Genomic DNA, 18,292 nt, shown 5'->3' with positions numbered 1-18,292 from the left:
AGTACAGCAGGACAGGTGGATACATCAACACTTACAAACATTTGGCTTGCACTGCTCCATCGAGGCATTTTAAGCAGCAGCCTCATGCCATCATTATATGCCACATTGAGTTTCTGCATACTGCTTTTTTTATAGCGACGCCACAAGTGGGCAGTATACATTGGAGTGCAAAAAGCTTTACAAAGTGTGGTCTTCACAGATGATGAACACATACTAAATTTGAGATTCAGCATATTAGCTTGTGCATACATCATACAGTACTGTCTATGAATGTCCCTATCATCAGACAGGTCATCAGTTATATAGTGCCCTAAGTATTTGACCTCATCACACACTTTAAGGACAGTACCAGGCAGAGAGAAAGCAGGAAATGACAGTTTTTTGTCCTCCCTGCTTCTAGCAATTATAATATTGCTCTTCTTAGAATTGTACTTAATGTCAAAGTCTGAGCCATATTGGGCGCAGACCCTTAGTAACTGTTGAAGGCCAGCACTATATGGACAAAGAATCACCAGATCATCTGCGTACATCAGGTGGTTGATAATGGTGTTCCCAACCATATAGCCTGTTCCACATTTATTTAGCAGCTTTGATAGATCATCCATATAAATATTAAAAAGAAAGGGAGATAAAATGCTTCCCTGCCTAACTCCATTGCTTACATTGAATGGGGCAGACATAGAGTTACCCCATTTTACATACATTGACTGATGAGCATACCAAAAAGCCAAGATTCTCACTAGATATTTGGGAACCCCTCTGTTGTGCAATTTGTAGAATAGCTTGTCATGATTTACACGATCAAAGGCTTTAGAGGCATCAATAAAACACATACAAATTGTGGAATTATGCCTATTTTACAAATCTAGGACCTCCTTTAAGGCAAAAATACACATATCTGTGCCATGTTTAGGTTTGAAGCCAAACTGGTTGTCAGAGGTCAGGACAAACTGTTCAGTATAATCCAGCATAATGTAAATAATATAATAAACAGCATACAATATGAGACAATAGTGTGCTACCAACTTTGTGGAAACAGTTTGCATTGCAGTTGAAAATGGTGCTTATGGTGATCATCATGTGGCAAGAACGGTTTTCCCTAAAAACTGGAAAGATCAACCATTCGTCCAGTAGAGAGAGCTACAGGACAAGGTTGATGACAAAAAGCGGCAGGTTGCTGTAACAACTCAGAAACCATGGAAGCTTTTAACATTGTTTACAATTTCTGAAGAGCATGTTTGCATGGATAGATAGATAGATAGATAGATACTTTATTGATTCCCAAGGGGAAATTCAAGATGGAAGAAGAAATGGAAGAAATGCAAACCAGGGGTTTATAGTTGCCTTGGTCAAATTAAATCTATTTCGGGTCTGTGTATTGTGTTCTAACTTTTGTATTATCTAACAAATTTTTACTACACACACGCTTTATCACAAAAGATAGAATAAGGACAATTTAAAATACAATAATATTGTTAGCAGCAATATTATACATGTGAAACTGAATATGGGCATTTAGATAAGTCTCTCAAGGATTTCATCCCATGCTTCCATGTCTACAGAAATGGGATGAGACTAAAACATGGAAACGGGTGAGTGGGCTGTTGTCAGGACAACCCGCAATTTAAACATTCACATGATTTAACATGATGCACAGTCAACAAGACAACACTTTTTTTAATTTGATTTGTATGCCTATATATTAAAATACTAGCTATTTACCACATCCATTCATAAAGAAATATATCAATTATTAAATGTTCATGGGAAAACACACTTATCTGTCTTACCCATTAACTTCATACAGGATATGGTCATAACCATGGACTGAATAAAATAGGTCATAACCTAGTTTTATATACAGTCGATGGTCATACCTCACTCTGGAGCACTACATCCTCCTGTTCCGCAGGGGGCGCTCGTTAGATGCATAGATGGTGTGACAAAAAGGGAAGGGTTGCTTTCCTCTTTACAGTATTATGAATGAAAGTCTGTTCTTTGATTTTTAGCCCTGAAGTAGTTAATATCAAACATTATCAATAAGCATCTGAAAAGGAGCTGAACTAAGCTCGTATAAATTAGTTCAAGATGTCTGCGAGTGCAGTGTATGTCTTGGATTTAAAAGGAAAGGTAAGATAACGGGACAGCCTGCTACGTTGCTAAACTGTCGTTAGCCTAGCTAGTAGCTTTGCTAACACATTCTTCGTTGACAGATTATGATGTGGCTTAATCTGCAGCAGGCTAGCTAATGCATCGGCATACATTGATAATCTGTGTTAAGGTTTGGGCCTTTAATTTAAGACCGTAAAGTGCATCCAAACAAGGGGGTCGGTTTCATATGATGTTTAAACTCAGAAATATTAGGCCACGTAACGATAAGAAAACAAACAGGCTGTTAGCAGCAGGCAATGTCAAACGGTTGCCAAAACTCCCTTCAAAATTCTACAGTTTCACGCCTCCTTGCTTATATGCAAGACATTACATACATTGCATGAAATACCTATTAACATATGTTCAACCTTTACCGTCTTTTGGTAAAAGTCATTCATTGATATGCATTTCATTCCAGAAGAATCCAGTTTAACATCTGTTTGTTGCAGCCACCCACAGCTCTGTTTTAGTGGAGTAAAACAGTTAAAGTAACAGGTGCATCATAGACAAGGCAGCTACCTAGTTTTTATATTCTATGGAAGCTACTTGTATGTGGAATAAAAAAGTGGACTTTCGACAAAAAAAAGTTTCAAGCAATGTTGTAAAGGTGTTTGTCTGTAGATTTAAATGTCTGATTTTTCCATCTAATTTTGTTTGTACACAAAATATATTAGGCCAAAACGTGATGGATGACTAAATAAAGTATAACTTAATCAACACGTGGAAATATAATTGATTTTGGCTATATTGGTAACTTTACACATTGGTAACTGACCACCAACATTTTAATAACTATTTCATTACTATATATTTATGATGTTCATCAGGTTTTCAACATTGCCAGCTGTACTGCAGCTGATATTGCTAACTGCACAAATACTGTCTTTCCCTTTCAGGTCCTGGTGTGCCGAAATTACCGGGGGGATGTGGACATGTCTGAGATTGAGCACTTCATGACCCTTCTGATGGACAAAGAGGAGGAGGGGACCCTCTCTCCAATCCTGGCCCATGGGGGAGTCCGTTTTATGTGGATCAAACACAATAACCTCTACTGTATCCTTATTGTTTACTGCATTGTGTTTTTACCCACACAACTTGTCAACACTATTATTATATTTTTTGTTCTACGTGGATTTACAACTCTTGTCTAGCTTAAATTCTTAACACACGTCACATCAGTGGTCGCAACATCCAAGAAAAACGCTAGCGTCTCGCTGGTCTTCTCCTTCTTGTACAAAATTGTCCAGGTAGGACTGAATGCTTTATGACTTTATTCATTTATAGCAGGTTAACTCCATTAAAAACACAGGTGGGTGATGGCGCAGTGGATATGACACATGCCTTTGGTGTGGGAGATCTGGGTTCAATTCCCACTGCAATAGATCAACCAATGTGTCCCTGAGCAAGACACTTAACCCCTAGTTGCTCACGTATAGCAGTTGTAAGTCGCTTTGGATAGCGACAGCGTCAGCTAAATGACATAATGTACTGGTTAATAAAACTACATTTGTGTCCTTAAGGTTTTTTCAGAGTATTTCAAAGAATTGGAGGAAGAGAGCATTAGAGATAACTTTGTCATCATATACGAGCTGATGGATGAGCTGATGGACTTCGGCTATCCTCAGACCACCGACAGCAAAATTCTGCAGGAGTAAGTATCCTCTTTGCCATAGCCTCACTGCAATTAACTTTATGTATATTTATTAGAGATGCAGCTAATGAATACTGCCATTATTGATCAATCTTTGGATCATGTTTTGATTGCTGTTTTGTCTATAAAATGACAAAAAAACATTTTTATTAGTCTGTCCCAGGGTCCAAATTTATATCTGATGTGTGATCAAAAAACACACATTTATTCAGTTAACAATTATTTAAATTTTTAAAAATAGTTGAAATTGTAACAGTTGAGAATCTTAAATGTTTTTTAATGGTATTTTTTCACCTGATAATCAACTTTGTCGATTTTATCATATTGTCTTTGATTATCTGTTGATCAACTATTTCTTTGAGCGCTAATTTTCATGATGACATTTCCTCATGTTTTTACCAATCGGTGTAGCACACCCTGTTAAACCAGCTATTTGATGTAAAGTTTTATGGACTGATTGTGGTTTAGCCGTTAAATCAGGTTTTACAGATGGCTTTTTCAGCTTTGTGGTATTATTTTGTCATTTCTATATATCTGACAGGCAAAAGAAGCTTACTGTCATGTACATGTAGCAAGCAAACTTATGGATTTCCCCCAAGTGTTCTGAGTACAGTAATACGTCAGACAATCCTCCATATTTAATAACCATGAGACTGAGAGTCTCTGTTCTTCTTTGATGCAGACAGTTAATTTCCCATTTTCTCTATTTTGCCTCAGTGTTTACATTTTTGTCTCTCAGATACATAACCCAGGAGGGACACAAGCTAGACACCGGCGCCCCGCGACCCCCCGCCACAGTCACCAATGCTGTCTCTTGGAGGTCAGAGGGCATCAAGTACAGGAAGAATGAGGTCTTCCTGGACGTCATTGAGTCAGTCAACCTCCTGGTAGGAACTCCTTGTTTTAGAAGCGCTGTGTTGCTTAAGCCTTATGGAATGCTGGTCACAGAGCTTGTAAACTTCCTCACAGTGTGCGTCAGCTAGCTGATTTTGCAGTATTTTCTATAGGCTGCTGCGAGTGCTTTCTTTAAGTGGCTAATGCTTTCTTTGACGTGGTTCTTTGTGACACTTGTAATCCCTATATTTCTCAGGTTAGTGCCAATGGTAATGTTCTACGTAGTGAGATCGTTGGCTCCATTAAGATGCGTGTCTTCCTGTCTGGAATGCCTGAGTTGCGGCTGGGCCTCAACGACAAGGTTCTGTTTGAAAACACTGGAAGTGAGTGCTCTCTTATAACAGACTTTGGTCATATTGTGTTAACTGGGTGAGGAGCTGCCTGACGGACAATTTGATGGATAAACCCTTTCAAAGTATAGAATACAGTGACAATCAGACTATTCTTCCTGGCACCCATTGTCAGACATCATATCTGTTCCCTGACGCTTGTTAGAAAACCCCTAAAAGTTACCTATGCTGGATTTATACCATTTCATGCAATGCAGGTTCACTCTTCTTGTATTTTTCTTCTTTTAATATCATCTCTTGTGTTTTCATGGAGGAGGAAAGAGTAAATCGGTAGAGCTGGAAGATGTGAAGTTTCACCAGTGTGTCCGTCTGTCTCGCTTTGAGAACGACCGCACCATCTCCTTCATTCCTCCTGATGGAGAGTTTGAGCTCATGTCCTACCGCCTCAACACTCACGTGAGTACTGTAGATCATCAGACACCTTCCAGCCCCCTGTGTATTCTATACCAGCAGGCTCTGGCGGTTTGATCGACTGACCCCTAACAAGAGGAAGGGTGTGAAATGAACACCTGCCAAGTACAAAATCCCTTGCTGGTCATTTTCTGAGGTGGCATCAGTCTTTAGTTTCTTGGGTTCTGCATGCATATGGTCCTTACAGTCTACTATATCAAGCAATGAATCAGCTGTAGGAAATACAAGCAACTAATGCAGGGTTTTCCCTACCATTATATGCTTTGGTGCAGCACCCAAGCCGTTTTTGGGCACCACCTAAGCCGAATAAATGTAACCAAAATACTTTTCTCACATCTAATGATTGTAGTTGCACCCAAGAAGCAAGTTTTGTCTTTAAGCTTTTTGAGTGTTAATTTGTATTATTCGCTCTAGCTTTTCCACCGTTTTCAACACAGCTAAGGTAATTATGGTCCAAAATGATGTGAAATTGCATTTTCTTAATTAAAAAACGTAATATTTTCTTGATCGAGGACCCCGAAATCCCCTGCCAAATAAGAGCACCTAAGTCTTCCACAAACCTAGGGGAACCACTGTAATGTATTTGGATTCAAAATCAGAAGTACAAGTCACATTTCCCCAGTTGAGCTTGTAACATGAACCTTCTTTACTACTTTAAATTAAATGAGGTGGTGCCTAGAACTCACTACAGAAAAGTACAACACAATAAGAGCTGAATCCCACAGCCCTTCTTAATGCCATATTCAATGCCATATTAATGGCTCTTCAGTTGGGTATCTATTCCTGTGAACCCCAGGTGGAGTAGCTGTTGACCTAATAATACATATTTATTATAGCTTCCCTGGAATCTTGATTTGATAGTCATGAAGGGAAGTGGAAAATCATATGTAATGAGAAAATGGGGAGACTATAGACAAAGACTTGAGGTTAAGCAAGTTTAAAGTGGCGTTAAATTCTCGATAAAGGTTTCACAATAGGATTGCCAGTAACCCTTTGGGAGGGGAAGTAGTAGAGTGGAGCAGAGGTCTCCAGTTATAGCTACCACAACATTTTCTACACAAGAAACATGTCATTCAGTGATTTACCACATTTAAACATTTATTGACCGGCTATATACATACAATAAAACCTTCTAGAGTTGCATATTACTCTTATCATACCTGTCATACCTCCTCCTTCCCCAAACCCACCCCAATTTTATGGGTGAGTGGTACTGCAGTAAAAAAATGAACGCAACAAAATGTAGTGACATCCAACACAACATCATGAAAGTTATATATTCTTTCAACAAAAGTAAACTGTAAATCTTCTGGCTCAGTATGTATCTTGGTCACAATTATAAAAGAAACATATTTAAGGGTTCAAGATTGTTTATGTTAAAACATTTAGTTCCTCATTATCTTATGATCGGCTGATATATTGTTATCAGGTTTTTTAAAACTCCCTAATGTCAATATCGGCCTTAAAAATCTAGTATAAGCCGGTAAACTGTATACATGTTTTAGGTGGATACACTAAGGAAGCATGTTACATAACAACACAGGGTGTCAAGTCCCCCCAACCCCCCCCCCCTCAAGTTTTGCGCAATCTGTGTTTTCCCCTTGATTTTCTCTAAAACTGATTCCACACAATGCAGATTTGAGTATATGAATATCAGTTGTTTTTGCTGGTACTGTAATCTATGTGTCACAGTGAATTGATGTCCTATTCTTACACGTTTTATGTTGATTCTGGTTGTAATTATACTTGCAATCCACCAGGTGGTGACTGTGTCATATGTAATTTAAACTGACACGTATGTAAAGTGTAATAGAGCCTGTTTAAAATGAATTTGATAGTGGGTAAAATATGTATTTTCTTTTTATTTCAGGTGAAGCCCTTGATCTGGATTGAATCTGTCATTGAGAAGCACTCCCACAGTCGGATCGAGTACATGATCAAGGTAGGTCACTTTTGTGACCATCATTAAGCCCAGGTTTAAGGGCGAGACATTGTGTTTTTGAACTTGACATGCTTGTTTTCTCGTCTCAGGCAAAGAGTCAGTTCAAAAGGCGTTCCACGGCCAACAACGTGGAGATCCACATTCCTGTGCCAACGGACGCTGACTCACCCAAATTCAAGACCACAGTGGGCAGTGTAAAGTGGGTGCCTGAGAACAGTGAGATCGTCTGGTCAATCAAGTCCTTCCCTGTGAGCATGACTCATGAGTATCATACACATGGTCACACCACTGTGTGATCTTATGTTTGGGCTTTTAAAGGGGAACTATGTAGTTTTTTTTTTTTAGCTTAATGTACCTTAACTGAACAGCTTTGGAGTCGTTGGAATGGTTATATGACTTTTTTTGAGTTGAATGGCGGTCGTCTCGCTTCTCCCTAGCGCCTGTTAGCGGAAAAACCACCCTTGCAACTTTCAAGCCGCCGGCCTCAGCGTCAGGAAGTATCGCGTGATATCAGGTCTCGCGATGTAACAAATTGCTTCACGGCACTGCACACTTGCACCAATTCAGGAACCGGTTAACAAATGGAGTTTTTCACACTATCGTCATGGCTGAGCCGGCAAAAAAGAAACAGAAAGCTAGGAAAGCATTGTCGGGGGAACGGAGAAAGAGGAAATGGCAGACTGACCGAGCGAGGAGTCAGAGACGAGTAAACATTGGAGCTGCCAAATATCTATTCCGAAGCTGTAGGGGGAGCTCTATAGAGAAACCTACGAGCAAAAAGCGAGAAAACGGCAAAGAAATGGCCAAAACTGCATAGCGCCCCTTTAAGTAATATATTTTTTCTAAAATGTTTTTCACCTGTCTCTTGTCATTGTGGGGAAACTGTCAGTTTTGTACGAAAGATAATGTTTATAAAAACTTTACGGTAGAATATCAACTTGTCTTTTTTAGGGATGAACACGTAAGTTTTCCAGACGTTTTGGTTGGGTATTATAGAGATTATGTTCTGACTTCTCTCAGGGTGGAAAGGAGTATTTGATGCGAGCCCACTTCGGTCTGCCGAGTGTAGAGGCGGAAGACAAGGAGGGGAAGCCACCAATTAGTGTCAAGTTTGAGATCCCATACTTCACCACCTCAGGCATCCAGGTACATCCCAAGCACACACGCACGCACACACACAGTACCTGTGCCAAGCAGTGTTTGCAAAAGTAATTGATTTAACCTACCTGCAGCAGCATGTGGGTAGAGGTAAAATAAGATGAAACTTGGAGAGATAATAAGAATTAAACATTTTAAGAAAACAGATGCTGCAGTTTATTTGCACCTGCTGTTTGTTTATCGCCCAGTGCACATGCATGCATAGTCCACATATCTTGTGGTTTTCGGTTGTTTCCCTGTAGTCCTGGATTTAGAATTTATGGCACGTAGCAGTGTCTCTCATATGAACTCTCTCTCTCCATTGCAGGAATTCAAACAATTCATATTTTTCATGTTTTTTGCCAGAGGGGGCAGTAAGGGAGCACAGTTAAACTGTGAGACTCCTTTTGTGGTAGAGAACATTTCTACTGTTGAACAAACCAGAAAGCAACTGCTCATTAACTTGGACTTGGCCCTCTGCCTTCATGTAAATCACAGTGATAGAAAATGTCATCTTAGTTACAGGTAAGTAGATTCATTGGAATTTGATTGTGATTCCCATGAAACTGAGAGAGAAGCTAATGTTTTTCCTTCATGTTTGAATGAAAGCTCTTGCTGACCACATACTTACACAGATGTGCTGCACTTACTGTATAATCACAGTTGTCCTGTGATTATATGTGTAGCACCACAGTAACACAAAATTAAGTTTTCCCATGTCTTGATGTGAGGAAACAACGGCAACTTGACAAACTCCATTTTAAAATATCATATTATTGCCTGAAAAGAAAAATGTTTTCCACAGGTACATTTTCCACAGGTTATCACACGAGTTTTCCGCTGGTACTTTTACATAATTCCACCTCAGTGTAACATTAACCAGATCTCATTTGACATTGTGCTTCATTATTTTGAGAAAGAACTTTTTAATATTAATTTTAATATTCTTAGATGATATTTGAACCAGAATGTGTAAAATACTGGTGCATTTATTTAAATGGTAGTTTTGCTAGGGACATGTGACAAGTTATCAATGCCACTGCCTTAAATAACAAGATGACCGTTTCTTTAAGTGAAGACGTTAAAGTGGTGGATGGTAAATACACACTTACACAGCCGAAAAATAAGTATTTGTTATTCTCTCTTTGTAGAGTATATTGGTTGTTGAGCATTAACGAGTTACTATAACAGTATAAGCATTTCAATTGTATATCAAATTATATTTCAAAACTGACTTAAATAACAACCAGCGTATTTTAACAGTAAGCTCTTTTATTAGCGTTACTATTCATCTGATAGGGGGCCTGAATCTCTCCTTCTAATACACTTATTTACTTCTTAACTTTTAACACTGCTTTCTGTGTAACTCTCACTAAAAGAGCTGAGAGGTCATGTTTTCCAGCTTCTCCACATTTCCTATGAAAGTCAATAAAACCTTATTAAGTTGTGTGGACATTATGCAGCCCACTCGGAAACAAGAACGTTGAACCCAAGATAATTGAAATATGTGATACTTTTAATTGGGGTGGTTTTTGCAGTACAAGAATTCTTGCCATTTTCCAAGGTAATTTGGCAGCTGAAAGAACTAATCTCTTTTTCCTTCCTTCCTTTCAAATCTTTGCCAATCCATAAATGAACAGATGCTTGGATAAAAGCAAGTGCACTAAGTCATAGTGAAGCGACAAAGGCAGGTGCCTGACAGAGCCTTGACCTATGCTACATTAAAAGTCCTTTTGAAAAATTAAGATTAAAAATGGCTTTAACTAAAAAAGAAATGAGCGTTCAAGGTTGTTTTTTTTTTCAAGATGAATAAATAAATTTAAGAAAATACTGAAGGTAATATAAAAGCAAAACATATAATACATTGTGCCATCTTTGTAGAACTAGATCAGACTTTCTCATCTGTTTGGTTGATGGATCCTCTTTTTGTGGTTTTCTACAAACCATTGCTGGCTTGTATTCAAACACAAGAAAACAGAGTATTTCCTGTTCACTTCAATCCGGACCCTTTGGGCAGAAGTGTCACTGTCTCCAGTGATCAAAGTGAGATGGTCAATGTCTTCAATTGTTATTGTGCTTAAATTTGGCTTTTTTTGAATTCTTAGCAGTCACCCTGGATTTACCTATTTAGTCATAGAAATGGAAGGATACAGTATAATAATTTCAAACAAATATACAAAGGAATAATATTTGATTTACATTTACCATGCTAACAACAGTTTATCATCTGAAAACTTTGTATTCCAAGGCAATATCTAGTTTTTATAATCCATTCTTAGCGATACTACCTTAACTATTAATGGACACAAAGGATTGGTTTTTGAAAAATGAGCACAAAGTCATCAGAGGTATTCATTTACATCATTCTGCTCAGTGGGCATCTGGAGCTAGACTAAATAAAACCAATCTGATGAAACCTACGAAACTAAGGCTAAATGCGAAGAATGGTTTTTCACCTGGGGCGGCCTCTAGCTCACCCAGTTAGAGCGTTCTCCCCATGCAGCGGCCCCGGTTCAAATCCGACCTCCCTTTCGTGTCTATCCACTGTCTCTATAATAAAGGGAAAAGCCCCAAAAAATAATCAAAATAAAAAGAAGACGGCCACCTGAAAAGATTTAGTTCTGAAAACTACAGTGCTCCCTGGGGATTCTTTTCTATTCTTTTGGAGTCGTTGTAGGCCTCCACAGTACAACTGTCTGTCAAGCCAAAAGCTTAAAAATCTCTGCTCAGTGTTTGCAATCACACTGACTGAGACCCACCGTCTCAGAGGCAACCTATTAAGAGCCGTATTCCCATCGAGCTCTTGTGCCAGGCCAGTAACCTTTCCCTTATTACAGGGTAACAGCAGACTGGGTCTCAGACTCTAATGCAGCCAGTAACACCACTCTCTACGTGTGAGAAGAGGCTGTGAAGCTTAATTAGACACATGTAAATATCAAAGCATGAGAAAGTCCCCCTTAACTCTACCACTAAGTGTAGGGGAGAGCACATGTGAAGTGTGTATGATGCGCGTAACTGCACCTTGTAAATTTAACTAGAAATGGAGTAATCCCACACTTTGGCCGAGTGGCAATAACAGCAGAAGCGTGGTTACAATTTAAAATCTCCCGTCTTTAGGTGATGCTGAGGAAACCCAATCAAGTTGGCTGATGCTTTTTGGGCCATAGTTTATTTGACCAAAATACTGATAAATCCAGACCACACATGTAGTCTGTACTTACCAAACGAGATACAACAAACATCCTCCTTTCCCCTTCTCATCTTACAAGCCATAATGATATTTTGCGGAGGCTTTGGATGCAGTTTTGCTGACTACGTACCCACGGTCAGGCCGACTGCATGTTTGGCTGCTGGGTTCAGGAAGAAGTGCTGTGCCGGCAGACTCGGTGATCCCGCGTCTATGTTTTTGTCGTGATGTGTCTGGTGGCCACGGCGCGCTCTCTCTGACCTCACTGTGTAGTGGAAGGTAATAACAAGGCGGCCACTATCGAGGCCTTACCAGAGGCCCACTGCCACTGGACCCACAAATTCCTGCCTTGTCTGTCCGGCTCCTGGCTGGGAACCGGCATGATAGTCATGGCACGGCGACCTTACCCAGAGAGAGGTCGTGACAGCCAAAAAAAGGCCGCACTCACATCCCTGTTAATTGTGTCAGCACAGATCTTTTAGCAGAAACGTTTGTGTGAAAGTTATTACTGCAGAAGCACATTCAGATAATCTGGAATTTTGTTTTGTAGCACACAGTGACCGATAATATTGCTACCACAAGATTAAATAATAATACTACAGAGAAGTAAGTTCTGAGTTTTTTTTCCCCACCTGACTGGAAAAAACAATGTGCAAACATGTTCAGTGATGGACAGGAGTGTTTTGAGAGCGTCTTCTCGAAATTCAGCTCTTTGGTAACACTGGTCTGCTGAAATATTGGTTAACGGCTTGTGAAAGTTCTATCTTGATTTTGCTGATGTGTATGGTTTTTTTCCTCTCGGGCCTCGAAACATACAGTTATGTAAATTAACTTTGTGTCCCTTGAAAGCTGTTTTATATCTACTTCCCTCTTCTCAGTGTGACTCATACTACTGCTTCCTCACCAACAACACTACTCTTACTACAACTTGCAGCTCGCTTCAAACTTAAAGGAGTACTCCACTGAAGTCTGTCTTTTGTATATCAAACAATTGCTGTAGGCCATGCAGGTGGCTATGAAACGTTTGTAGCTTGCTCCTTTGCAAGGGTTGTAGGCACAGGATGTTACAGAAGTCAAAATACTGTATCAAAAATTTCATAGAAACTTCTCAAACTACTCCTGCAGCATAATGTACTTCAGCACTGTATTTTCTATGTTACACACAGGTCCAGTTTGAACACACTACATACTCGAAACCTGCTAAGAATTAGTTTGTAGTACGTAAGTGGACATTGCTATTGAGTGCTTGTTTGGAAGTCCTTTGTTCAAACTGGCTGGGGCTTTATGGGTACTGTTTGCACTTTCTCCTTGTGTCTGCGTGGGTTTCTTTTGGGTGCTCCAGTACTTGTGCACAGTCCAAAGACATGCAGGTAACAGTAGGCAAATTGTCAGTTCTAAATTTCCCATAGGTGGGAATGTATATTTTGGTTTGTCTGCATGTGTTAGCCTAGTGATAGACTGGCAACATGTCCAGGGTGGATCCTGGCTCTCTACCAGTGCATGCTGGGATGGATCAGCAAATGATTTTTGGCGTGTTGTCTTATTTATTACACTAGACACCAGCAACTTGCATCATCTCTGCAATGATCTGCAAACCTAAAAAGTCAAAGAATAGTTTTATCTTTTATTTGTCATGTCCGTACCAGTCATTCAGTTTTGTTTTCCCTCAACAGGTGCGTTACCTGAAGATCATTGAGAAGAGTGGATATCAGGCCCTGCCGTGGGTGCGCTACATCACCCAAAATGGAGGTAGGTTATGAGTTCACTAATACTTGTGCAGACTGCCCATATGTGCAGGCCTTAGGCAACAGTTGGGCAATGCAGTGCAATGTGGTGGGAACCAGCCTTGAGCTGATACAGTTCTATGAAAAGGGGATACACTGAAGAACATGAGGCAATGTGGCAACGTCCTGTGAAATGTGAGAAAGTGAATTTTTTTTAATGTCAAGCTTCCCTGATCTTCAACCCGAGATTACCAAGGTTGCACATGTTGGTCTTTTTGCTAATGTTGCCAGTAATTGCCAAACATCCTCATCTAATTTCCTTTTATATTCCATTCATTTTGGGTGGAAAGCATCAGCTGCCTCCACTTGATTTCTCTCCGATACTCTCTTTTCTTTTGTCCATTTGATTAAGTCTTGTCCATTTCCTCCTCAGATTACCAGCTCCGGACCCAGTAGGCAGCGCATCAGCCGGCAGTAGGCAGGTGGAAACCCGAGGGGGCGGAGTGGAGCCGCTAATGCGTTATCAATGGCAGGTGTCAGTCATAAGACCAGAAGACTGTCTTTTTGTTTCTTTTTTATTTTTTATTTTTGTTTTTTTTGTTATATTGATTTCTGATCAATGCAAAAATTAGATGGAGCCTTCAGTTAGGTAAAGTTAAAAAAAATCCTTTACTACTGTGTGGCTCCTAATGTGAATGAGGCCAAGGAAAGCAGGAGTAATGTTTACATCTAGGACATATAGTGCAGAGATGTACACAATCTATCACAATGGGTCAAATGATTTAGAGGAGTATGTTACAATTCTCATTTAAAGTTACTGTAATCACATCCACACAGGTTAATGACTCTCCGGTCAGTCTGAGTAGGATATTTTTTTGATATGAAGCTGCTTTGTTCTGCCACAATTCCTATTTGTTGATTATCTGTATATATTTGTTACATGTTAATGAACTTCAATCCAGTGTTATTTGTTCAATAATTGTACATTGAAAAGCAAAATTCTCTTTTCTTTTTCTAGTATTATCACCTCCATGTGATGCCATTGATATATGCCAGAGCAATGCCCTCCTGCATGGCTGTTGTGCTGTTTGACTCCTCTGACATTCAGCTTTGCAGTAAACATTGTTTAATTTGCACCGTAAACAGAATACCAGTTAAAAATCCCTCTTTTCCACCCCGACACCTGTTTCCCTTTTCCCTGTCTGTAACCACACACATTTTAAATCATTAAATGTCTATTTAGAGAAAAGTGTTCCATCGTCTCCCTGCTTCATTTCGTGTGTGATGTCACTGCAGTCATCTGCAGTGAGCTGTCATAGTGTCATCTGCAGGCACCTGTCCCACAGACCAATGAGGAATGATGAATGGTGGGGAAAACTCTGCAGAGTGAGAGAGAGAGAGGATGGGGTTTCCTGTATCAGGCTTGTGGTTGTAGAAAAACCCTGGATGGTTCTTTCCACCCTGTCCTGGAGGTCTTTTCAAACAGTGCGACTCTTAATACCCAGGGCCTGTGATATCATAGGCAATTGAGCGCCAGCACTCCGTAAACACGCAGGAGAGCAGGGAAGGATGTGACTCAAGCTGTGGTCAACGGTCGAAGACATGCTAGAGAGAAACGTAGGATGGACCAGCACAGACTAGCTATTGTTCATGCCAAGCCAGTCTGCAGTGGTCCTGCATGAGGTAATTCCTTTAGTTCGTCTTTTAAGGGACTGTGATACTCTTAACTCATGTGAGTCAGTCAAAGCAGGTGCTAAAGGTCCATGTCACCATGAGCTGTAATGCTTGAATCATTCTTTTTACTTGTCACATGAAGGATTTGATTCTATCCTTGGTGATGCAGTGAGATAAAATATTTTCTTTACATTCTTCTTGCACGCACCTGTTTTTGTGAAACACCTACGTAGCAGGTTTGCCCAGTCAGTGCACAAAATATGAGTCACTTTCCAAAGAGAATGCTTTGTTTATCAGCTTTCACCGTTCAAGATGAGGTTAATCCGCCTGTAACCAAAAAATGCAAGTTGCTAAAGTTATGTTCTTATCTTCAGCTGTAGGTTTTTTTTCCCCATCTAGCAGCACATGAACATCGCTGATATAACATCTCAAATAGTACAATATGTGATTTCATGCAGCATTTTCCTGTCATTATTGAGACAGTGTGAGAAAATACGTTGGTAATCTGCAGCATTTAGAGAAAAGCAAAGTGAGTTTATTAAACTTCTTGCTGATTTGCAGAACAAATCTGAGTGAGTGCCCACATTAGTGAGTGCAGTTTAGCATGTGTGAATACTTGTCCTATCGAGCAGTGATCTGAACGACAGGTATGAGACTGGTAATAACACCCACTCATACCAGATTATCTTGTCTACATCAAACTCTTTAACTGTCTGGTGTGAGGAGGGCCCTGGTTCATTTTTACAGGATTGTTTATTCATACACTTTTACGACTGTACTAACATGATAATTGAAGCATCTCTAACTCAAAGTCATAAAATCCCCACAGCACAGTCACTGGTAGAACAGACTTGCTGGTCGACGTGTGCTCTCTCTCACTTGGGAACGGTCTCTGTGCTACTTGGCAGAGCATGTGAATATAGTATTTGGCACATGATGAGAAGGTTGCATTCATAAAGTAAATTCAACCTCTGGGGAGTTAGAGGGGAGACCTGACATATAACTCCTGTTGCATTGCTTACAGAAGGCTTGGTTACACCAAAACATGAGTATCCTCTCTTATGTTCACAAATATTTTACATAAACATATACTCTTTTATCTAAGATTAACCGCAGGGTTATCATTACACGTTTCTCAATTGCACAGGTTCCTCATTTATATAAAAAAAAATACAGACTGAAAAAGCTAGTCTTCAGGCAGAAGTATTGAGATTCTTTACTCAAGTATAAGTACAAATGTACACATAAAAATACACCATTAATTAAGTTAAAGTTGTGCATTCAAAATGTTATTTAAGTAAACGTGTATAAGTTTTTGTCAGCAAAGTAAAATCACTCATTGTGCAGCAGAATGGCTACTGTCAATGTTATATAGTCAAATATTGAATTGTCAGTATTGATGCCCTAATGTGTAAGCAGTTTTGTATTGGTAGCTGGTCGAGGTGGAGCTAATTTAAACTACTTTATATACAGTAGTTTAACCTATAGCATGTGTTTAATAAACTCCTTGCTTTGTATCTTAAATTGTAATCTGTAAACTAACTAGTAACAATAGCTGTCAAATAAATGAAGTGGAGTAACAAAATATCTCTAGCAGAAACAATTACAGTTTAGCTGCCTCAAGATTTTGGTAAATACACAAAATGTTTGGTTAAAAACACAAAAAGGTATCGTGATTGTAAGCCAACTGAAAGTACTCCCACATTAGGTAATGATAACAAGGAATACGTATACATTTTATGGTATTTAAAATTCCATTTTTAAATTTACAGTTACAACAGCTGGAGCTGCTACCCCCGCGACCCGACCCCAGATAAGCGGATGAAGATGGATGGATGGATGGAACAGCATTAGCTTTAACTCACTTCCTTATTTCTGTAATTCATACTTTGGACAATGGTATATAAATGAGTATTATAATTATTGCTTGTATCTGTAAAAGCATCACAGCAACTTTAAGGAAATTTCTGTAACTCAGTGAGTTTTGTGAGTAACTGCAGGGTTAGATAAGTGCATCATTTGCGCCTTAACCTTAGCCAATGGACCATGTCATGCAGACAGCATAACTAGGCTAACAGGTGAATGAAACAAAAGCTTCACCTTTCCCCTCGAAGAGTTATTTGGCTGCCATGCCAACGTTTTTACCATTGTTACTGATTTTATAGCAGATGCCTCACTGTAGTTATTGTCAATGGAAATAACTATGGTTACTCAGCAGTGTGATTTAGCAACAGGTAGAGGTCTGACAGCGTGGCAGTGTCAACTTCAAACACAGGTGTGCCACGAGGAACCTCGTGTTTATCCACACACGGAACCCCGGCGCCTAGCAACCGAGGGAAATCCTCTTGTGTCGCATCAGGACTCTGATCACTGCGTGACATCAAGACAGGTCGTTCCCCTCTCAGGCACGCAAAGTGTCCTAATAATCCTCTCAGCCCCAGATGTAAAATACAAATAGTTGGTGAGTCACTTAGAGACAGTAACTGGAGAAAATCTATTTCACTATAGGTGAACCCGTGGAATGTAAGTGACTTCCTCCCACAGAAACCTGAAGGAGTTGTTACACTGGTTAAAAAAAACACCAGGAGCTCAGTGTGTGGTCTGTGCTGGCTTTACAGCAGGGTATTCCTCAAGTATAGGGAAATTTCCTCCTGTGTAGACTGTAGAACAATATTGGTTTAAAGAGCATATAGCTGAGTGTTCAACCTAGCTGGCCTTGAGACACTGTTGTAATCTCTCTGTCTCCAGCCCACACATCGCTGACGGATAATGTGCTGAGACAGTACAGTGCGTGACAGTAAGTAATACAGCCTCATCAGAGCCTTTACATTGGATCAGTTCCCTGTAGTGTCACAGGGTCAAAGTGCACATCAGGGTTAACATTTGGCATCATTACTAAATTTACTTCCCATTATGAGATCTAATATAACAAGTGTTTTGTTATGTATTTGCCTTGGAAACTGACTCATCAACAGTGGAGTCCAAAGTCTGAAAGATCAGCAAGTGCAGTGAAGCACGTACAACCTTATTGTCAACCTCATTTCATAACAGACAGACCATATTATTATATACTACCAGAGCAGTGGATCCCAAGCTGTGGGCCGGACCCCCCAGGTGGTCTCAAGATAAATCAGAGGGCAGCAGATGAGTATAGGAATAGTTAAACATTTT

At 39.7% G+C, this 18,292-nt stretch overlaps 1 protein-coding gene across 3 annotated transcripts; it reads left to right on the top strand.

Annotated features, from left to right (window-relative positions):
* Positions 1 to 1,936: 1,936 nt before the first annotated feature.
* Positions 1,937 to 14,699, top strand: ap1m1 (adaptor related protein complex 1 subunit mu 1). 3 transcript variants are annotated; one of them, XM_078264222.1, is made up of 12 exons: positions 1,937 to 2,130; positions 3,048 to 3,204; positions 3,331 to 3,398; positions 3,672 to 3,802; positions 4,542 to 4,689; positions 4,893 to 5,019; positions 5,303 to 5,442; positions 7,328 to 7,399; positions 7,489 to 7,647; positions 8,420 to 8,545; positions 13,397 to 13,472; positions 13,881 to 14,699. In XM_078264222.1, the coding sequence occupies exons 1-12, from the start codon at positions 2,089 to 2,091 to the stop codon at positions 13,901 to 13,903; spliced, it is 1,269 nt and encodes a 422-aa protein (XP_078120348.1). In that variant the 5' UTR covers positions 1,937 to 2,088; the 3' UTR covers positions 13,904 to 14,699. The 3 variants fall into 3 exon arrangements, with proteins under 3 accessions (XP_078120348.1, XP_078120347.1, XP_078120349.1); XM_078264221.1 differs by having other exon boundaries at positions 5,300 to 5,442; XM_078264223.1 differs by lacking the exon at positions 1,937 to 2,130 and having other exon boundaries at positions 3,068 to 3,204; positions 3,331 to 3,400; positions 3,673 to 3,802; positions 5,300 to 5,442.
* The last annotated feature ends 3,593 nt before the right edge of the window (positions 14,700 to 18,292 follow it).

This window comes from Sander vitreus, chromosome 12, assembly GCF_031162955.1.
Source record: "Sander vitreus isolate 19-12246 chromosome 12, sanVit1, whole genome shotgun sequence".
NCBI classification, from domain to species: Eukaryota; Metazoa; Chordata; class Actinopteri; order Perciformes; family Percidae; genus Sander; species Sander vitreus.
Note: the sequence above shows the minus strand (reverse complement) of the source record. Positions and strands in the feature narration are given on the sequence as shown.

What these genes read in the sequence shown, in the direction of transcription:
- ap1m1 (XM_078264221.1), top strand. Translation starts at nt 2,089, where the DNA reads ATGTCTGCGAGTGCAGTGTATGTCTTGGATTTAAAAGGAAAG. An exon ending in GGATCGAGTACATGATCAAG is followed by an intron (nt 7,400 to 7,488) that starts GTAGGTCACTTT and finishes TTCTCGTCTCAG; the next exon opens with GCAAAGAGTCAGTTCAAAAG. An exon ending in CTACATCACCCAAAATGGAG is followed by an intron (nt 13,473 to 13,880) that starts GTAGGTTATGAG and finishes TTTCCTCCTCAG; the next exon opens with ATTACCAGCTCCGGACCCAG.